We start from the raw sequence: 22673 nt of genomic DNA, 5'->3' as shown, positions 1-22673 counted from the left end.
AATTAACCTAAATCGTTAAAAAGTAAAAGAAAAAATATACCACTTAATTATGATTGTATATTTTACCTTTATTGATTTGGTTTGAATATAACTTATGCAGAGAACTAGGAAGCAAACTTCTATTCTTTATAAATAAAAACAGAATAGAAAGCTAAATTAATTTATTTTGCACTTAAAAATAAAATATCTCTCCCTCAATATTCGTTTGGCCTTACTGGGAACAAACATTTGCCAACTTTTGCGTACAACACGTTCTATTTCTAACTCCTCCATCTTTTACCCCTTTTGGATTCTTCCTCCAATTTTGTTTCCTTCTATTCTTCTCTGATTAATCTGCTATTTTTTTTATCTCGATCGATGTCGGTAAGTGAATAGCTCAACATCTCTATTTTTTTTAATTTAATTTTCTGTTACAAATGCATTTTATAGCTGATGAATTTTTTTCCATTTTGTGACTTATTGTTCTATGAGATTCGATTTCATTTGTAAATCTCTGAAATACATAAACAAAATAATTCTTCTTTATATCCTTTTTGTAATTAGTATATATAGGAAAGGTACGACTTTTAATCTTATGGCAATATACCCATCAGGTGATAACTGATAATAATATTTAAAGATTGTTTTTTTTTTTTCGGTTGATAGTGGAAAAGTTAACAGACAAAGTCATTTACGTAATCGTACGTGAGATTTTCACCTTCCGGGGTGGAAGAATTAAGCCTTTTGTTGCTAAGTCTTGCTGATATTTTTTGGTTGTTTTATTATTATGATAGGTTAAAACAGTGCAAGTGAACAATGTTTCTTTGGGTGCTAAAGAGCAAGATATCAAGGAGTTCTTCTCCTTCTCTGGGGATATTGAATATTTAGAGATGAAAGGGTTAGTTTATAATTATTATTTTTGGATTTTCTAACTTATCTTTACACAACATTTTATATGGTAATAAACAGGGGTAAGTGTGCCTATTGAGGATGATTGATGGTTACTTACATGTTTTTTTAATTTTCTTTTATAGTGAGAGTGAGCGATCACAAGTTGCTTATGTAACATTCAAGGATCCTCAGAGTGCAGAGACTGCAGTTCTTCTTTCAGTATGTAAACTTCCCCTTGATCTTGATAGTTAATAAGTTTCTACAATTGCCAGTTAATGATGAAAAAACTGTTATATTTATGATAGTTATGTCTCTGAGTCTACACCACAAATTCTATGAAAGGAACAAGACCTTTGTGCTAGTTAAGTTAGCAAGCATCCCTTATCAAAAATGATACGAGCTATAGCCCCTATTCCTTTTTCAAAATCTTTTTGAATTATAACTTTGTTTCTTCAATGTGGAATATTGTTTTGTGAGGTGATAGAATGGGAATATTGAAGTGTCCCTATAGCAAAATTCTGAGAATAGCATTAAGTAGGTTAGCTCACAGTTTGTGGCTTTGTGCTTTTGTGGTTGTCCTGAATAATTTCATCTATGTGAGATAAATTCAGATTCTCTTTCACATTTATGAGATTGCTAAGTTTTCTAGGTTAAGAAAAAAAGGATACTGCTTATGTTAAGGATCAGCTGCCCTAAGGGGCGACAATTTGCTTCACGTTTGTACTGCTTCTCTTGGTTAAACTGTCACTTGTAAGCTTGTGAGACCGTTAACTGGGGAGCTTTAAGAGCTAATCCATCTATTTACTTGGATAAATACTTCACACACCACTGCTGGTTGGTATCTCCTTTTCAATTAGGTTTCTTCACTCGGAGCCTTTTCTTTCTGTAAGAACAATAGAAGTTCCAAAGTGGTCCCACATAAACTACAGTTGATTCAGTTGATCAGAGTCGTCACATAACTTTAGTTGTTCCCAACATAGACACATGTTAGCATTTTTGGCCAACAGGGGGTGAGGGAGATAAAGTTTCATTCCTCATTTCATATTAATACAAGGAGCTTACGATAAAGAAATGAACCGTGAGCCTAACTCAATCCCAAAAATTAGTTCATGAGGTGGGCAAATAAGTAGACTAACAACTCATCCCTCAACCCAATGTGGGATTCTTCCGTATGAGGTGAGGATTGCTTAGGACCAAATAAGTAGACAAACAACTCATCCCTCAATCTAACGTGGGGAACTTCTGTATGAGCTTCCAGTTTTCACCTCCTTTAAGTGTTATTGGTTCGGGTAGCATTCATTGTTGTCTGTATCTTGACTTGGTGAGTTCTGGATTTTCTCTGTCGTTGTTGATGTTTATTTCTTATTAAATTTTTTTTTGTGCATGGCTAGGTTTCAGTTTGTCTTTCTTCGTTTTTTCCTTGGTGTGTAGGGGAGGGTGGAGAGGGATTAAATTAGGCAGATGACAAAAGTGCTTAAAGTCTTGAAGCTCCCCATTGCTGCCAGAGAATAGTTCAAAGTAGCTAGCGAAATCATAAAAGCCTAGGTCCATGTTACTTGTGTGTGGCCTTCTTACTTCAGCATGATGGCTTTAATAGAACGATCAACATACCTCTAGGGGAAATTGCAGTGTGAAAAATCTTATTGACAATTTTTTCGGTGGATACTCTCACTGTTTTAGTATTTAATGTCAGATTGCTCAGATGTTACGGAGAGTAAGGGAACTATCCTATACTTAAAAAGTCAATACTACCATTATTTCTCTTCTTCTTCAATCCACTTGAAGTCTTGTAACAGAGATACAGATAAAGTGTATTCTAGCATAAGTATTGTTGGTTGTTCACATAGCTTAAGTGCTGCTTGATTTTTCCAATTTGTGACTGTTCCTTTACTGCTCCACTTTTGCGATTGATAAGCTCACTTGGTGTTTTTAGGGAGCTACAATTGTTGATCAGTCCATCTCAATAGTCCTTGCACCCGAGTACAAGCTCCCACCTACAGCTTCAGTATCACCAGTTGTACGTATAACTTAATGTTTTAAGCAGACTTTCCGGCTTCATCCATCACATGATTGTCCATAAATGGTGTACCGTTTATATGTGCAGCCAACTGAAAGCACCAATGCACCCGCTGCTGGATCTGCTATTCAAAAGGCAGAGGATGTCGTCAGCAGCATGTTGGCAAAGGGCTTTATCTTGGGCAAGGATGCAGTTGGCAAAGCCAAGGCACTAGACGAGAGACACAAGATCACATCCACTACCTCAGCCACAGTTGCTTCTTTAGACCAAAAATATGGCCTTAGTGAGAAAATCACTACAGGAGCAACCATTGTGAACCACAAAGTGAAAGAAATGGACCAGAAGTTCCAAGTCTCGGAAAAGTCAAAATCTGCTTTTGCAGCTGCTGAACAGACAGTTAGCAATGCTGGATCCGTCATCATGAAGAACAGATATGCTTTGACAGGGGTAACTTGGGCTGCAGGTGCCTTAAGTCGAGTCACTAAGGCTGCCGGGGAAGTGGGACAGAAGACAAAGGAAAAACTGGCTGAAGAAGAAAGAAGAACTTTTACTAAAGGTCATGCACAAGAAAATACTGCAACTTCAACAAAAGGTAATGTGCAACAACAAGCTGCAGATTCCGCTAAAGGTGATGTCCAAGAACTTGCTGCAGCTTCTGCTAAAGGTGATGTGCAAGAACTTGCTGCAGCTTCTGCTAAAGGTCATGTGCAAGAACTTGCTGCAGCTTCTGCTAAAGGTGATGTGCAAGAAGTTGCAGCAACTTCTGCAAAACAAGAACATCCCGACTCCCAAACCGGAATTGAGGAATCTACCAATCCCTCTCTTCCACCAAAAGCTTAATCCAACATTATCTTGAAAGTAAATGCACGATTTACGCTAGTTTGTTATTCGAATTTGAGCAGGTCATTATGTATCAACTATGGTATTTATACATGGAATCTTATTTCTTATGTATGTTGGGACCTAAAATATGATATAATGAGCATCATTCTTGTAGGAGATTTATTTTTTTCTAACAAAAAAAGGGATTTGCAAGAGATGAGATCAATTACTATTTCAATATTGCACTAAATGAAAAATCAGATTACCTCCTTTCAATTCCTTTAATTTTTATGATTAAAATCTGCATCATCTCCATGTTAAATTCCTTGCATTTAAACTAAGAGTAATGCCTTAGAAATAAAGCATGCAGGATTTCTTTACTTGTCAAATCTCAAAATGTTCTATAGAGGTTCCTTTTATGTTCTTTTTTGCATAAGAATTGATATTGACATGTAAATTTCAATGATCATATGTTTGCTTGTATAACAGGAAAATTATAAGTATTGTTTAATTCTCTTTTAATTTCGAAATGTGTAATATGTGTGGTTAAGTATTCAGATGAGTCATTCTTTTGATATTACATAGTTTAAATAAAGGGTCAAAGACAACAATTATTAAACCGTAAAATCTAGCTCTTGTTCTGGTTGATGAATATAATTAGAGAATGTGACATATTTTGAGTGGTTAACTTATCATGTGTTTAGGTGGTCAATTGGAACAAGTCATTTCTCGAGTGTCTAAATAATATTTATTGACAACTTTAAAAGGTGGTTGTTGATGCATGTACTAAGCAGCAAATAACGAGGGAACGAGAACTAGTAAAACAAAAGCAAGTAAAGTTTATTTTGTGGGAGTACAACAATAGCAAATCCGACCTTAGCTCAGTTGGTAGAGCGGAGGACTGTAGTTTGTGTGCTGAAATCCTTAGGTCGCTGGTTCGAATCCGGCAGGTCGGATACTTTTTTTATTTTCTTTTTTCCCATTCCTACCAAAAGGAAAATTTTAATTTCTTTTTACACTTTTAGCATTAAAGAAAATAAAACATTATTCTTATTATAAAAAAAATATTGAAACTAAAACATAAAATTACAACACTCTTTGTGCTAGAAAAACAAATACATAGAGCGATCTCTTAGCAGAGTTACCTACCATATATACATGCAGTAGGTATGAGGCTAATTAGTTGTTGGAGCAGAAAGATTGCATGTTTAATCTTAGCTTTCATTTAGCTAAGTGTATCACATATGCTCTTTATTAGCCATCATAATAAGATAATCAAATACTCTTCAAACAACTTAAATCTAACAGCACATTGACAAACAATAAACCAAACATGACCAGAAATCATATGATCTTAACATTCCTTCTAAAGTTGCTGCTGTCATCTGTCTCTACTGCTACAAACAGTACCTCAGAAATCCGCCAAGCCATTGAGGAGATGAGGACAGCAAATTATTTCACCTTTATAATGCTGATTAACATGGCCCCTGCTGACCTTATACAAGGAAACATCACTTTCTTGATGCCAAGAGACAAGACACTGTCCCAAACATTAATCCAAGAAAACAACGTGGCAGATTTCTTGCAACGACATTCCTTACCATCACCATTGCTTTTCGACCACCTCCAACACTTCCCAACAGGCTCCATGATACCAACTTCAAAACCTGACGTTTTCCTTAGAGTCAACAATTCTGGAAAGATGCATTTCTTTCTCAACAATGCCAGAGTCGTTAGTCAAAATATCTGCACTAAAAGTTCTTCCATCAGATGCCATGGCATTGATCAAGTCCTGGAAGGTGCCACTTTGCCATCTGATCATATTAATGCCAGTCTTCCTGTGCCTCCACCTTGTGATCATAACATTACGAGTCCGCCTTTTGGGCTGGTTGCATCACCTCCTGTAATGTCACCACCATCTGCAGCACAGCCAATAAGTAGCAACATTAGTCCGATCCCATCATCAGCTCCAACACTGAAATCTGCAGTATCTTTAAGTAAAACCGGAATAGCTGGGCTTATTTGGTTGCTGATGGCTGTGAAGTTATCTCTTTGATCGAAACTTAGGCTTCAAGTTGAATCAAAGCAAGATAGCAAGCTTGTATATGGAGGCAAAACGGGGATATACTGATATATTACAGAGTTTGTATTGCATATGGTACTTCTAGTCTATTTAAACTTTGTTGTTTGTTTTGCCACTTTCTATAGATGGTCCAAAGGTATCTTATGTTTGAACTAGATAAAGTCCACAAACAACTTTTTGTACTATAAGGGTTTGAAGTATTAATTGACAGTTCTGCATTATTGTGTTAGTTTGAATTTCAGAAACTGTGGAATGATTATAAGTTACCGGTTGCAAAAGAAAGGATCTGTAGGACCCAAAATATAACACTACCAGTAGTAGTAGTTAACTGAATAATGTAGAGATAGAAATGAGACCTCTTTTAGTAAGGGAAATTCTGAGAAAGTGAGTTCGGAATGAGGCTCTCTTCATGCTGAGATAGGGAGAAATGCAACAAATTGCTGGAGACTGGAGCAAACTCCTTGTTATGGGATCATCAACTATTGTATTTGCTAGATTGTAGCTTGAGAAAGGGAAATTGGCATGGAATTGGAAATATGAGTTGGTAAGGCTGGAAATACCAAGTTTTGGTGAAGTAAAGTTTGTGCTAATATCTATAGCAACAGCTTTGTGCTGAACCAGAAATTAATGTTCCACAATATAACTTTCATGGTTCTCTCACCTTTTTTTGATGAAAAAAAAGGATATCATCAACAAAAAGCATCAAGAAGATGCAAGCATTACAAAGAGATTATCAGCTCCCACAAAGTGAAAAAAACTATCATAACTATCAACATAGATCTATTGAGCTGATATATTCTAGGAAAGATTCAACAGTAATTACAGAGGAGTGGTTGACCAACCTAAAACGACTAAAAAAAAACAAACCTAAAGCGACTAATCACACATCTAGCCTTAAGAGAGGAAATGGAAGTTGAGATGCCATCAAAACACCTTTTGTTCCTCTCTATCCATAAGCAGCACAAAATACAAAAGCAGGAACCATAGACCAGATCATTTTGATGGACTTCCCAACTTTTTAGAAGCACCAACACACAAAAGCGTCTCTCAAAGAGCCTGGCAAGGCCCAAGTCAGTCCAAAGAGAGAAAAGAACATGTATCGAAGGTCTGTGGCAACAGTGCAATGAAGAAGCAGGTGATTGATAGATTCTGGGTTGCACAAGCACATGTAGCATCTGTTGGCTATATGGAACTTCCTCCTCATAAGTTTATCCTGACCCAGCTGAAAGAGATGATACATCTTAGTTCTCACCCTTCCTCCTCACAGTTTGGGCGTTAAACTTTTATCTGCCAAAGGAAAGGAAAAGATTACCTCCAAATTAATAAAACTAAATTAAAATGAAAACAAAATAGAACTTTATGTCAAACGGAGTTTGACATCAGTTGAAAATAGAAAAGAAAGAATAGGTGAAGTTAAATAAACCAGTGAACCAATCATTACATAAAGAAAATAAGTACAAGATTTATTTGTTCAGATCTTCCAAACATCCCTCACCTAGAATTATTCATTTGGATTTTCAATCTCTTCAAAAGTAAGAAATCAGCAAGCAAGCTAACTAATCCTCACCATTAAACACCCAAATTATTTTGAATAGTTCAAAGTAAAAGAACACAAATTTGTCAAATAGATATTTATGCAGTGAAAAGTTATGAAAACAGCTATTGACCATAATAAGATTACGATTCTGAGAAACAAGACCACAGAAATAAAAATTAAGACATTGTTGAGATCTAAGTTGCGCGGACTCTTCACTTCCAATGCCGTACCAGTGTCGGATTCTCCAAAAATACACTATTTTTGGAGAACCCGACACGCACCCGTTGACATGTTTGAAGAGTCCGAGCAACATAGGTTGAGATTACTATGCAAATGTAGCTTGCTTGATAAACATTTGACAGATGCCTAAAAAGTTTGATGTTTACTAGGTTAGACTCTTAAATTTGAAGGAGTACAATACGGTCAGAAAATAGAGGGGGAAAAACGTGGTTCATAAGAAATATCGCTTGCCTGAATCTGGAAACTTAAAGAAAGGGCTGAATGCTGATAACACAAATCTAAAAAGAGAAACAAAACATATGCACCCAAAATAAGTACATTCACAGTATTCCAAAAAAAAAAGGCTGTACTATCATAGAAAGATCAATTCCATCAACATTTCTGTTGGCTAAAATTGAGAAATGAGATATGAGTTTTTATCAAGTAGTTATGCAATAAGAAAGCAATTGTAATACTTGATAGAGGAGCCCTAATGGCTAGGCTTTGGCCACTACTTACAGTCATGTTTGACAGATTCATGTGGAAAATGATACACTCCCTCCGTCCCATTTTATGTGGGACCATTTGACTTGGCACGGTGTTTAAGAATTAAAGGAAGACTTTTGAAATTTGTGGTTTAAATCAATTCTTAGATATTTGTGAGGTTGAAAATCATTTCATTAAGGGTATTTTGAAGTTAAATTAGTAAGGTGACATTCTTTTTGGGACGTACTAAAAAGGAAAGGGTGCCACATAAAATGGGACGGAGGGAGTACATAAATCCACTTTTATGAAAGGAAAACAGGCAACAATCCTGCCCTCAACCTTTATAGGTGAAATTTTATTGATCACTTCCATTGGTCTCTTGCATGTTACCTGAGACCAATGGAAGTGATAATTCAAAGTTAGGTAGTAAGGTATACTGGAACCTAAGAATGAAGGAATCCGCTTAAGGGCTCATTCTTCATGGTAAAATATTGTTGTGTCACCTCATATCTTTGGAAGAATGGATGCACATATAGGCTATAGGCACAGATTAATCCAAGTCAAAGATAGAATACAAAAGTATATTAATTGAAAAACAGATAAAAGGAAACATTTCCTTCTAGAAAAGGTTGTCTTAACAGATGCGGTTTGCAGTAACTCTATTTGCATAAGGTTCTAGTCAGAAAATTTATACATATAATAAGGAAATTGAGAGGCATATTAACCTATGTTGCTTGGACTCTTCAAAAATGTCTACAGGTGAGTGTCGGATATTTCAAAAGTAGTGCATTTGAAGAATCCGACACGGCTGTGGCAACAATTTTGGAGAGACTGAGCAGCATAGATATTAACACAGAACATATTTCAGGAAATTCTAAAATAGACTTAACTGTTGAGTCACATCTCATCTCTACCTGATCCAGGCACTGGAACAGCCCACACGGTCCATTCCGCCCATTCACCGACTTAGGGCTGAAGATATTTATTTGTTTCGCATGTGTTTTCACCAATATACCCTTGATGTATATATATATATATATATATTGTGTTATCTGTGAATTTTGGTGGTGGGTTCTCATCTTCTTTACCCTAATACGGCCATCTTGCTTCCCATTTCTCTCTCTACCTTTCAAAAATCCTTGGTCTCTTTGTAAGATTTCTGTTTTTTTGTGTTGAATCTGCAGAGATCTAATGAATCTTTCATTAACTATGGATTCCGATCCCGGTTCTTACATGAATTTCTCAACTAATCTTGCTTGGAACCAAATCAGAAAGCATAGAGATCTGTCGTTCACCTATACGAAAGTGTGCACAAGATGTTCCCTTATTCTCAATCTCAATCTCATCCATCTTCTTTTCCTATAAGTTTTGTCAGTCTACTCTCTGGCGGACATTTTTGATACTAAAAGGGAAATTCAGAAGTCTGAGTAGAAGAAGCATTGGACAGATGAGTTAGAGGTAGAAAACTAGAGTTTGATAGGAGTTAGGAGCATGAATGTTTGGAAGGAGAGGAGCCGTTGTATTTGCTAACATTCCTTTTGGAATCCAATAGGAAAATATCTTCGGGAAAAAAAAGCAGTGGTTACTCCAATTGCCCGAAGTTATTTTGTTACTGGATTCCAACAGAATGTTAGCAAATATAGCAGCTCCGTACCACTGCCAAATTCTCCGTGGAAAGACTAAAAGCTTGATCTCTAACCAGACTATGCATCCTGCGAATGAAGCACTGGTAAGCAAGGTAATTCCCTTTTAGGACAACCTGCAACTTGTTCCTACTGATCAGTTTTCACAGATTAGTCTTGTTTTGGGAAGCTGAGAGAGTAAATAAAGGAAGAACATGGGGACTCTGATTCTGCAGATCAACTGGTGAATTTCCCGGTGAATTGCACCTCAAAATTAATGAGATAGTTATTTTTTTTTTTAAAAGTAAGGTTGCATACAATATATCCTTATTTATTTTTTGATGACCGTGGGGTCCTGACTAGCTTTCTCGCGCAAACTGGACTAATTCCACGGGATAACTACCACCTCCCACCCGCAATAGGTACCAAGTAACTCTGTCCACCCCAAAGGCTAGGACAGATCGGAAGAATCACCTAGTGTTTTTTTGTCTCCACTGAGTTTTGAATTTGAAACCTCAGGGTTCTCAACCACTTCCCCCTTCCCCAGACCCCTGCATAGCTGGAGCTTTAGTGCACCAGAATGCCTTTTAAGTTAGGCCCAGTTCATTTTCTTAACAAGTTCCAGATGTTCAACCCCTTGGGCATGAGCGGGGTGTAAGCATACCATATTGGTTGGGAGTATGGGTTGTAGTTCATTTGGATTAAGACCCAAGATCCATTTTTTAAAAAACATACAATGCCTTAAAATATCTTGAAACTCAATTAAAGTAATACATCCCAACTGGGGGATTGTTGGTTTGATCACACAATTAATAGCTCGATCTTGAGCCTCTCACAACCAGATTATGTCAATCTTGAGCAACAAAAGCTTAGGCTTCTCTCAAGCTTGGGCCTAAAAGGTTAAGCTAGGCTTGACTTATTTGCCTCTATGCGTAACAAGACGTATTGGAATCTTACGTTGGAAACCTTAAGGATGATAAGGCTCAAACTTAGGTCTTTAGGTTTTCATGATGTGAGATGGTAAGAGTAGGCTAATGCAACATATGTTTCTACGCTCTAGGCATGCCACACACATAAGGACAAGTTTGGAGGGGAGAAACCCTAATACATGTGTAAATGATGGAGAAAACCATTGGACTTACTTATCATATAAGGACTAAGGAAATATGGCCATTTTTTCATTGATCTGTGGCTCTTTTGACCTGCACTTTCATCTCTTTCTATGTCTGGGATCATAAAGACGGCTACTTATTTCGTCACTTCCCCTTCAGGTTTTGTTTTGAAGGCCACATTCAAGTTGGGTAGAGTAATCCCTTGTGCTATAATCTTTTCTACATTGATACCTACCCTTCTTCATTCGCACTTTAGCCATGAAGCGCAATTTTGATCCGTGATTAACTTCTTTTCAGTGGAATAATAATCCAGTCACATTAATATTTGCACTTGCACAACCTTTTAATCTCACAAAAAACTATAAGGCAGATGCCACAAATCTGAATTCTACTCCCCAAAGTTTCCTTTTTAACTTCATGGATTCTCATCTGTTTTCCATAACCTTTAGTCTCCTTTTCAACCCTTCAAATCACTAAAAGAGACAATGAAGAGATTTCCCTCCAATAGGACCACGGCAAATAGTTTAACACACATAGCTAGCTGTTTCTGTTTCTGATAACTTTTGGTTTTCACAAATTTCATTATCCTGTCCAAGTGTCTATTTTTCCTATAACTAGTCTTTAATTGGTATTCTCTATGACTTAATTTTAGACTGACTATGCATTTTTACTGCCATATTGCATGAAGAGATTTTTGAGCAGCCAGTTGATTTCTCTTTCACATGCAGGTGGCATACAGAGGATTCCTTTGTCGAGTTCTTTCCTACACTTATCTCCCATGATAAAAAAAAAGGGGGAAATACACTAAAATCAAATCTTTACAAATATTTTATTTTCAACCCTTATTTTTGTACTCTTGAGGATATGAGATGCTCATTGCTTTTTTAACAAATAAAAATGAAGTTAAGAAATGTCCGGCAAGCGCAGAAAACTAGTGCTCCATACAGTTATGCATAATAAAAACTAATTTTCATCCAGTACAAGTATCAGCTTCCTTATGAGGTCTCCTCCAAGTATTTACTTTTGTTAAACAGATATTTCACACATTGAATGAATTGTGGAAACAGTTGTGCCAAAAAAAAGTAGGCAAAGCAACAATGCATGTTCTTGATCACTTTCAAACCACTTGGATGGTTGGTCACAATCACAATAGAGAACGCAGAGACTTAGAAAGATATTATCTATGTATTAATAAGATAGGAGTGAATCAAAAACACAACTAAAGTATCCCAATTTTTTTGAATTTCATATTTGAGCTATCATGTATTCACTTTTCCTGCCCGAGCTGTAACCAACTATTATAAAAACACAACTCAACTATAAGTTGTTCCCTTATGTAATGAAAAGGAAATAACTTTCATAGTTGAGGTGTACTTCAATAAATATTAGGAAGTGTGAACTCATGATAATTCAGCCATGAAACTTGAAAAAAAGGGATACTTCAGATGTTTTTGATCCTTCAATCGTAAGTTAGGGTAGAAAATAAAGAAGGAAGAATGATAAACAGGTAAGAGAGCAAAATTTCTTCCATAGTCACTTGGTACTAACAAAATATTTAGTGGAAATCTGCAATACAGATGACAATACGGACAGTAGGAAAGGAATTTGTACCTGCATCCATTTGACCGTGTGGAGGTGATGACATCCATGCTAACTCCGCCGCTGAGAGTTCTCAAGTTCGACGGTGAATTTGAAGTTTTTCCGGTGAGGGTTTTCAAGAGATTCTTGGCCAATTAAACACTTCAAACGCCTAATAAAGTAGTACAATTACACATTTTAAAATAATAAAAATAGAACTAAAGCATTTATATTTATGTCCTCCAAACTTTAATGCGCACAAGTAAAATACTCAAATTTATATAAAATTGAACAAATACACACGTGAATCTTATACAATATAATACACATAAAACACCACATGTAGAATGTCTGAATCTATTTGAATAATTTTATACAAATTTTAAGTATTTATTTATACATAACCAAAATTGAAGAACCTGAAATATGCTCATTGTGTGGAGTCATACTTTTTCACTTTGCAAAAAACAATGTTTTCAGCTACTACTAAAATGTTTTAATTATATATTTTCGATGCAATTTTTGAAAAAACTTTGATGTATATTCTCATTTATCATTTAGATAATTAAGTTAACCACCTAAATTAGGTATTTTTATTAATTATAGCATTAACTTCAAATAGAAAAAAACATGAAATTTTACAAATTGTGTATAAATTTAAAAATGACATATTTTATATGTTTGAGTATCTAATGATAGATAAAAACACACATAGAAAATAATATTAATTTTTTTTTTATATTATAACCTCACTAATCTAACCAATTGGTCCTTCGGGTCGGGCAAGTTTTGTGTCCACACGTGGCGGACAACAATTTGGGATTTCCTACGCAACGACGCGCGAAGCACTTTATACTTATTCTTATGCTGCATAAGGGCGGAAAATTTAGCTATAAACGATTCAGAATCAGGAGGAAGATAAAGAAAACGTAACAGGTAAATTTATACCCACGAAGCTTTAATTATAGATTTATCGTTCACTTCTGTCAATGGCTAATTTGCGAACTAACGAAACTCAGCGTCACCGAGAATTGTTTCATCATCTTTAATTTTGGTTCTAAAAATCTATTGTAATAATCTGGATGCTTTTATTTCTGGAATTCTCGTAAATGTTGCAAAGTTGGGATATTTCCCCCCTTTGGTGTTAAACTACGAGGGATCGATTTAGAAAACAGTTTATTTGAATTTTAATTTGGTATAGCCCATTAGAAGATGTAATCTCTACTGTAGACTCAGTTGGAGTCGGTCGGGATTTGAAGACTTATGTGTTATGGATTATATTCGTTCTAAATCAACAATATGTACATATTCAATGATTTTTTATTTTTTTAAAAAATATAGTATGCTTAAATCTTCTTAAAGAGATGGAGATAGCTGTGCCTCAGCTTCAATTAGCATACTAATTTTTTTCACTGTACTTTTACTTTCATCATCACACTCTCCCTGTCTCACTCTCTACATTCATAACCATCCTTTTGTCATTTGTTTGATGTGACAAAGGATCCGAAGTCACGATGTGTACTAATTTCTCTTTCAGTATCACTAATTAATTTTCTGGGACTCCTATACATAAAGGAAAAAGGGAATAAGATCATTAAAGATGGAACATTTACAACATTGAGAGTTGTTGGCATTATGTGATGAAGTCATTTATCAAGTTCTAGTTCTTCGAACGGCTGATTTTAATAGTTGACTATCACATATGTAGACATTTGCAATCAACTAGTTTTGGATATCCCTTGAATCAAAAGTAGTCGTTCTGCATGGACCTTTCAGTTTATGTTATGGAATCTTATTATTGATGTGTCTAATAATTATTAATATATTCTTTTATCTATCAAGATTATTAAATCTTCAAAGAGTGGATATTACGTTATCATATTTGATATGTGTTGTACATGTTTTAATTTTGACATGATACATACAGACTTCTTTACTTGATTGAATCTAGAAAACTTGTTAATTGACTGAGTAGTGGCTTTGTGTGACAGGGTTAAGAGAAAATGATGAGTGTACGGACTTATGCTGGGCTTAGTGTAATAGCTTCTCTAGCTGTCATTTATCACGCCTTTAATAGTAGAGGCCAGTTTTACCCAGCAATGGTTTATTTATCGACATCTAAGATCAGTCTGGTGCTTCTCCTCAACATGGGTCTTGCCATTATGTGCATTTTGTGGCAGCTAACCAAGAAAATTTTCCTTGGTACCCTTCGAGAGGCAGAGGTGGAGAGGTTAAATGAGCAGTCATGGCGGGAACTCATGGAAATACTTTTTGCAATCACTATTTTCCGGCAAGACTTCTCCATGACGTTTATTACCATGGTTACCGCACTATTTTTAGTCAAGACTTTGCATTGGTTGGCCCAGAAACGGGTTGAGTACATTGAAACAACTCCAGCTGTTACTAAGTTGTCCCACATTCGCATAGTTTCTTTCATGGGCTTCCTCCTTCTCATAGATAGTCTCCTTTTGTACAACTACATGAACCATTTGATACAGACAAGACAGGCTTCTGGTTCTCTCTTCTTCGCGTTTGAGTAAGCCATGCTGTTCTTATTCATTTGTAGTTTTTTTCCTGTCTGAATATGTGCTATGATCCTTAAAGTTCTACTATTATTCTAGTCGTGCTTTGGGGTGCAATTTGAGATATATGCCAGGGAAAGGAGTAGAGCTTCATTAGATTGGATACCACCAGGTTGAGGGGTTATACAAGCATGTTTCATGCCTCTGCCTTAAGTAAATGCTTAGTTGGGCTTCAGACAGGGGGATTTATGATACTTTACAGATATAATTTGCTGTCTACTGGGGCTGGCAAGGTACGGTGTTGGATCTTTGCACCTGCAAATGCTGTTTATCTTTCTGATGTAGAACCTATTTGGATTAGCTTATTTTAAGTGTGTTAAGCCAAAATAGCTTTTAAGCACTTTTGGAGTGTTTGAATAAAATTAAAAAGTGCTCATAAGCACTTGATTTTAAGTTAAAATAATAAAAATAAGCCAAAAGCCAATCCAAACAGGCTTGTAGTTCTTGCACTGGTTTACTCAAACTGGAGGCAGATGCTCTGAGATTCACCATTAAAACTGGTTTTATTTGAAAACCCTATGTTTTAATCATTATAATGCTAGATGATGAAGAGGTTTTTTTGTAGATGATTAGTTTTTTAAAACCATATATTGAAAATCTCGATCAGGTAAAGGTACTCATACACCCTATTCTATTTCCCGTTCTCTATGTCTTGGGGTCAGTTTTTTTCAATTTTAAAAGTTTAATGCACGATTCACTGTTTACTTTGAAATCTTTGCTTTGTTATGCATTAACTCACATGACTGTTGTATGGATGGATGAAGTCAATTATCATTCTTGGCTTATTCATCATTGCTTTTCTGCATATTTTAACTTATATGGTGACAAGGGGTGTGCTTACTTTGAAATGGTATATGGTGACAAGGAGTGTGCTTACTTTGAAATGGTTTTTCTACCTGCTGTATGCTGGGAATCATGTTAGTTACTCTGGTCAATGTGCTGCTATTGTTTTACCCTAGTGCAGTTTGACCATATGGCTGCTTTTGTTTTACCAAGTGCAGTTTCATCATATTATATGTATGCCATATCTAGTTCCCTAGTGAAGTTTAACCTTTTACCTTTTTGCCACTATTTCTCAGGTACATGATACTTGCTACAACAACTGTTGCAACATTTGTAAAATATGTATTCTATGTACGTGACATGCTTATGGAAGGACAATGGGAGAGGAAGGCCGTATATACTTTCTACTTGGAACTTATTCGGGACTTGATCCACTTGACTATGTACATGTGCTTCTTCCTCATGATTTTCATGTAAGTCAAATTTATGTTATTTTATTGTTTTCTGCTGTTACTCTTCTTTCTCCTTTCGTATCAATTACTTTGTTTAAAAAAAGAAGAAGCTTCTTGTAGTGTATAATTGAAAGTCAATTAAAAGGTTATCATTTAAGGAAAACAATGGACCAAAAAGGAAAGCAAGAGATCATTTTTTTGGTTTGAGAGAGTTAATACTGATATCAAAAGCCTCCAGAATTAGTTCAAGCATGTTACATTCTTGTGAAATAGCATAGACTTCCACATGGTGTTCTCAGTGCTAATCGAGCTCATTCGTTCTCTCTAGTGAATAATAGTGAAAAATAAAGAGGCTCCTTCCCATCTGGCCCTACTATCCCTGTGAATTTTTGGATCTACTTCCCTCAGGAACTTCTAAGCTTCTAAATAGTATGGGACTAAAGCATTATTCATAGAGCTGTTAATTTTCTTTTCGGCCAGCAATAGGATGATTGGCTGTCTGTGCGCTGATTCAGGTGTGCCACACTTAAAGGTATCTTAGAAACTTCTGTAATTTCCAATTCAAGTATTTGGATAAAAGGATGTTTGATCTCTATTTGCACATTTTGTGACCGATTAGTTGTGGCATTGCTTATGGATAGAGGGTAAATGGGGATCAACAATAGGCTCAAATTAGTATACCTCTGTTGGATGTTACCCAAATGAAAGCATTTTCTTGTTTTGATAAAATTCTTGATCATTAAAACAAATCTGTTTCTCCCATGTCTTGCTACTTTCTTTTGGAAATGCAGTGCTAGGGCCATCCTGGTTGAAGAGATAGTCCTGTTTCCTTTTTCCTTTTGCTCCTGGATATTTCTTAGGACTTCAATTTTTTTTTTTGTAGCTGATGTCAAGTAGAACACATCTTTTCTTCCCTTCTTTTTAGTAAAAAAGTTTTCACTGCATTACACAGCAATTGACAATGTTCTGGTTTCGATCTTCCATCCTCTTATATAGTTAGATTGGGATCTGTATCTATACATAATTATGCTAGCAAAAGCTTCACTGAGTTTCATCAAGAGATGTAAATAATCATGTGATGCCTGCAAAAACCATCCAATTATGCAGGAAGGGTGGGCCGTGTGTTAAAGTTTAGTTTAGGCACTAACAATCAAATTGTTAAAAAAAAGTTTAGTTCAGGCATGATCCTTGTTGCTTTTCTGCTGATATTTATTTGGCTTTTGGTAGAACCAACCATAAATTTATCATTCATCTGATCTCTTGTTTATGATCGAGCATTGTGTATATATTCTCTCTTTTCCTTCTGATTTTATTTATTTATTTTCCTGGACATGGGACGTACAATCTTTCTTACTACTTAGTTCTGTCCATATTATATATATTCTTTTTGACCCACTTTTATGTGTTCATTTATTTCTTTATTTCCCTGGACTTTCAGCAATTATGGTGTGCCTCTGCATTTGGTTCGGGAGCTTTATGAGACATTCCGCAACTTCAAGACTCGAGTTGCTGATTACATACGATATCGAAAAATCACTTCAAATATGAATGATCGTTTTCCAGATGCTACACTGGCAGAGCTCAATGGGTAAGTTTCTCACTAACTAGAGTCCTGGTATGTATATGTTTTCTTCATCATTATGATTATGTTTAATGTTCCTGCAGAGGTGACACTATCTGCATCATTTGTCGTGAGGAGATGACCACTGCCAAGAAACTTACTTGTGGACATCTCTTTCATGTCAATTGCCTCCGGTCATGGCTAGAACGTCAGAACACGTGTCCTACTTGCAGAGCTCTTGTTGTACCACCTGAAAATGGGACGAGTGTTGCTGGATCTGGATATGCTCAGCAAGGTATCACCTAAAACTGGCTATTCTCTATATTGTGTATCAACTTTAATAAGTTAAATTTTGAATGACGCCTGGAAATTGATGTTTCATTTTCCAAATGTTGCTCATCATGGCTTTTTTACTATAGTAGAATTGAAATGAATGGTTAAATCACCCATTTGTTTGTAATAAGCTGTTTTGAGCATTAAACTTCTGCTGAAGTGTGTTGATTATAGGTGAAGATTACATGATTGTAGTGGAACAAAATTACTTTTTTTTTTTGGAAGAAATTTCATGTGGTGTACACTGAATAGTTGTGTCCCAGCTTGTGGATTGTCATCTGTAATCTCTTATCTTAAAGATGACATGCTTGGAGGGAATCATTTGTGGCTATTAGAGACTTGGATAATTATCTGTACAAAGTGACGAATGTATATGATATCTATTCACTAAGCACTCTGGTAATCTCTAATTGGCACAGGAACAAGTTTATCAAGCACATCTCGAGGTTCCCAAGCAGATCCTAGGACAAACGGTTATGTTAGTCAGCACCAGGCTAGACTCCAAGCTGCAGTTGCTGCTGCTGCAATTTATGAGAAGTCCTTTGTTTATCCTTCTGCACCAACACTAAGCCGGTATAATTTCTCTTCTATGTCAACATTGTATTGCTTATCTTCTTTGCATATTTATGAGACCTTCCCCCCAGAAGTGCATGTAAAGGCTTAAACCTCCCTGACTACTTCCTTGATATGCATAGTTACGTTGATTCTTCTCCATGTCCCATTATGGTTCATGCTCTCCTTTTTATAACTAAGAACAAGTAACTGTTGGCAGTTTCAGTTTCAAAAAGAACAAGTAGTTGTTGGTTTCAATTTTTTATAAGCAGTAATAACTGTTAGCCCCACTTGTTTTCTGTAAAAGAATACCAATCTCTTCAAATTCAAAAGTACAGATAAATTAGAAATGAAGGAGCATCCAATGTATGCCATTGGCATCCTCTGAAGATATTCACATAAGCACTTGTCATGTTGTGGGATAGTCTTATTCAATGAGTTTCCTTGGAGATTTGGCTTGTCATGTAACCCTTGACTTAGGCAGATGATTGCTAATTAAGTTGTCCATAACTGCATGGGAAATGACTTCCAATATATATTTCCTTGGTCATGTGGTGTGAACTAGTGGTAGAGGCAGAGTGAGGTTGATGGTGGTGGCTTCCCTTTTTTGGCAGTTGACAAGGGGATGGTTGTCTTCTTTATTTCCACAAATTTGTAGTTCTTTTAAGCACAGTGAAAGAACTTTAGTTAATTGTTCTCATGCTTGCAGGTCTCATGGATATGCTCTATTTCCTCCGTCCTACGGACCAGTCAGTTCTGTCAGTGTGGACTCAGAAAGAGAGAGTGCTGCAAATGAATGGCCACAGCAACATCAATATGCAAATATGCCTTTTGCTTACTATCCACAGACCAGTTTTGCTCCTTTAGGATATCCTGGTGCTAACATGCCTTTTGGAGATAGTTCCTGGAGTAACCTTAGTACTTCAGATACTCATCTCGAGGCCCATAGGATATTCTTACAGCAGCAGTGTGAGGTATGAACATTTGTCTGGTTAATTGGTATCTCTCTTGTATGTTTGTTGATGATATTGCTAATTTCAATATGCATTAATCATCATTGCGATAATTTCTAGTTCTGTTGAAAATAGAATTAAGTAAATGTAAGTGTGATCTCTCTAATATCTTAAGCTTTTCGATGAAGTTTTTCACACATCCAGCATGGTATTAGAGTAGGCGAAGGTCCGGGGTTCAAGTCTCACTACCACCCGTTATCACTTATCAAAAAGAATTCACGTACTTGGCCTATGAAAAAATAATCAATCCCGCACATGAGGGGATACGTTAATAATATAATTAAGTAAATATTATTGGTGTAAACAGGATATGGTGTTGTATTTTTGGTGTAAACAGGATATGGTGGGGGAGGTAGCAAGTCTAGTGGACTTCATAGGACAATTGTAAAGTTCTTTTTTGGGTTTTTGGTTATCAGGATGCCCTATGGGGTTGTAAATCCCACCTCATCAGTTGTTATTTGATGAGTTTTTTTTGTGTGAATACAAAGTTACCTTGTCAAAAAAAAAATATATATATAATTTTAAGTAAATAAAAGTGTGATCTCTCTAATAGCTTAAGCTTTTAAATGAGATGGTCACACACTTCAACAAGTTCAATTATTCTATTTGTCTTAAAATATTTTGAAGTTCTTAAAGTTTATTCTCTTTTTGGAATGGGACTTCAGCTCTGTTGGTAGAACAAATCACCTCAGATGAAATTCTGTGGAAGTTCAGAGAGGGAGGGAGGCGAGGGCTGAGGGTGGGTGATGTTTATCAAAGAAAATTGCAAAACTCCTTTTTAAATGGTTACTTTGCAACCTGTGATTGGTCCAAAGGGCGGGTCACAGACGGATTTCTCGGTTATCAAAAAAAAATAAAAATGGTTACTTTGCAACTTTGGTGGCCAAACTCAGTGCTTTGATTGTTCTATTCTCTTTTTCAACATTTTTCTTTGAAGGAGGGGTGGGATGTATTTAATATGCTGTTAGGGTTGAGATAAGTATGGACCATACAGCTCTGAAAATTGATGTTTGGCCTTCACCCTGTAATAAGATCACATTTTAGTGGATTGGATTCTCATTTTTAAGATTGCTTCTTAGCGTTTCTTTTCTTGGGTTAACTTTTTGCTTATTCGATCTCTCTCTCTCTCAGACACACACACATATATGTATGTATATATTTACCTATGGAATCTACATTTATTTATGTAGGCTCTGCAAAACCAGCTCAAGCTTCTACAGAGTTCAAAGACCCAGAAAGCAGCAGATGGTGCAAAAGTTTCTGAGAGCAAGGGAAAAGCAATTTCATTAGAGAATGCTCAAAATGGACAGGCTGCAGGTGCAGATATTTAAGGAATGATCATCTGTATATAAAGTGCAGTTGTAATCATCCAGTTAGAATGGCTGCTGAACAATGGAATTCACCAGAGGATTTGTTGGTTGTATTTTCTCTAGTGATCTGGAAATAGTTGTATTGCAGGTGTGAAGAAATCAACGATTTCTTTCTTCTGCAAGTTCCTTTCTTGAGGATCTGGAACTCTTGTATATCTGCAGAGTTCCAATTTCACATGTTCATTTAACGGTCCATTAGCAAACTAGGTAAACAGGTACAACAATTTTAGCACAAGATATTATATGTTCAAGTAGGAAACTGAGATGAGGGAAGAACTGAATAAAGTGAGATGAAGCCTGATTCATACATTCAAGAAGACTCTGGATCTTCAGCCTTGCTGTCTCCATTCCAGGGTTGGTGTAAATACCGAGTAGGAGTAAGTTTCTTCCATTTTCAGGATAACATCTGATATCAGTATCAAGTATATGCTGAACCCTCCGGAGTTGACACATTCGATTAGAAAATTAAGCTGTGTGAACGTGTCATCATTTCATCTCTAGCCTTGAATGCATAATAATAGTAGTGTTCATTCCTTGAACAGTTGAACTATTAACATACAACACACTTCTATTTGTGCTATCTGTATCATAAATCAGTGCCAATTTCAAACCAAAAACTCTGCCGGACATCAGACAGGCTGTTGAATTGGCCGCCCAAGTTCAGCATTGAGAGTAGTTGTAATGTGTACAATGTACATGCATTGACCAGTACTCCAGAAATCGTTTTCATTTCTTTGATTAGAGATGTGCAAGGGAACTTGCCACAAACTGATGCTTTGAGAAAGCCAATGTTTGTATCTCATTTATTCTGCAGGTTCATTTATCTTATTTGTTGGAGTAATATATTACTGGACGATTCATCCAGTTTGCACCCAATTTATTACACTTAACTTGCTGGATATGTGAGTTCCTTAGTTGGTTTAATGGATATTCTATTTGCACTAGTAATTCTGGTGTCATTGCTTCCCAACAGTTCCTCTTCTTTTTTGGACGTCCTTAGACTCATATTTCAATTTATGAATGGGAAGGCTTGAAGTCATTGGCTGCCGAGGGCTGAATCAAATTGGCTTCCTCTATTTTACGTTTATGTGATATAATTTGAATCCATATGAATTTTACGAAAGACACGAAGATTAGAATGAAAAATGTAGAATTAATTATTTCTTCTTATAAAAATAGGGATAAGGCACAAGTACCCCCTAGATTATGACCGAAATCCTAGAGATACACCTAACTAAACTAAGGTCTTATTACTCTCTTAGACTTATTTTTTTTTGTAATTTTGTACACTTTTTATCTTATGTGGCACACTCTGTGACTCTACGCAATTGAGGCATGTGGGAGATATTTGGATGCCACGTTAGCCAAAAAGGTGCACAAAATTACAAAAAAAATAAGTTGGGGGGGGGGGGGGGGGAATAGGANAATAGGACCTTAATTTAGTTAAGGTATGTCTCTGAGATTTCAGTCATAGTTTAGGGGGTACTTGTACCTTTTTCCTATAAAAATATATTATTTTTTATAGCAAACTAATAAAAAAAGGGAAAAGGTAGAAGTACCTCCCTAGACTATGACCCAAATTTTAGAGACACACTTTAACTAAACGAAGGTTCTATTACGCCCCTAAACTCATTTTTTTTTTGTAATTTTGTACACCTTTTTGGCTTACGTGGCATCTAAA

General features: G+C 36.0%; 3 protein-coding genes, 1 long non-coding RNA gene and 1 other non-coding gene across 7 annotated transcripts; 4 read left to right on the top strand and 1 right to left on the bottom strand.

Moving 5' to 3' along the window:
• Positions 1–213: 213 nt before the first annotated feature.
• On the top strand, positions 214–3926 carry LOC125874580 (binding partner of ACD11 1-like). Of its 2 annotated transcripts, XM_049555493.1 has the most exons (6): positions 214–363; positions 774–877; positions 1014–1089; positions 2804–2887; positions 2975–3587; positions 3624–3926. In XM_049555493.1, exons 1-6 carry the CDS (start codon positions 358–360, stop codon positions 3725–3727), a joined length of 987 nt encoding a protein of 328 aa, XP_049411450.1. In that variant the 5' UTR covers positions 214–357; the 3' UTR covers positions 3728–3926. The 2 variants fall into 2 exon arrangements, with proteins under 2 accessions (XP_049411450.1, XP_049411448.1); XM_049555491.1 differs by having other exon boundaries at positions 2975–3926.
• A 653-nt stretch (positions 3927–4579) lies between these two features.
• On the top strand, positions 4580–4665 carry TRNAY-GUA (transfer RNA tyrosine (anticodon GUA)). Its single transcript is given in 2 exon segments — positions 4580–4616; positions 4630–4665. It is a non-coding gene; the product is annotated as a tRNA-Tyr (tRNA).
• Positions 4666–4976: 311 nt separating this feature from the next.
• LOC125875197 (uncharacterized) lies at positions 4977–6453 on the top strand. The gene has a single exon (XM_049556300.1). The coding sequence runs from the start codon at positions 5043–5045 to the stop codon at positions 5763–5765; it is 723 nt and encodes a 240-aa protein (XP_049412257.1). The 5' UTR covers positions 4977–5042; the 3' UTR covers positions 5766–6453.
• An 83-nt stretch (positions 6454–6536) lies between these two features.
• LOC125875198 (uncharacterized) lies at positions 6537–12532 on the bottom strand. The gene is made up of 2 exons (XR_007447351.1): positions 12380–12532; positions 6537–7079 (listed from the first exon to the last, which is right to left on the bottom strand). It is a non-coding gene; the product is annotated as an uncharacterized LOC125875198 (long non-coding RNA).
• Positions 12533–14312: 1780 nt separating this feature from the next.
• Positions 14313–21868, top strand: LOC125874092 (ERAD-associated E3 ubiquitin-protein ligase HRD1B-like). 2 transcript variants are annotated; one of them, XM_049554903.1, is made up of 8 exons: positions 14666–14882; positions 14968–15161; positions 16008–16184; positions 17602–17751; positions 17829–18019; positions 18477–18630; positions 19319–19583; positions 20813–21868. In XM_049554903.1, the coding sequence occupies exons 3-8, from the start codon at positions 16012–16014 to the stop codon at positions 20951–20953; spliced, it is 1074 nt and encodes a 357-aa protein (XP_049410860.1). In that variant the 5' UTR covers positions 14666–14882; positions 14968–15161; positions 16008–16011; the 3' UTR covers positions 20954–21868. The 2 variants fall into 2 exon arrangements, with proteins under 2 accessions (XP_049410859.1, XP_049410860.1); XM_049554902.1 differs by lacking the exon at positions 14968–15161 and having other exon boundaries at positions 14313–14882.
• The last annotated feature ends 805 nt before the right edge of the window (positions 21869–22673 follow it).

The sequence above is a fragment of the Solanum stenotomum genome, chromosome 8 (assembly GCF_019186545.1).
Source record: "Solanum stenotomum isolate F172 chromosome 8, ASM1918654v1, whole genome shotgun sequence".
Taxonomy (NCBI): domain Eukaryota; kingdom Viridiplantae; phylum Streptophyta; class Magnoliopsida; order Solanales; family Solanaceae; genus Solanum; species Solanum stenotomum.
Note: the sequence above shows the minus strand (reverse complement) of the source record. Positions and strands in the feature narration are given on the sequence as shown.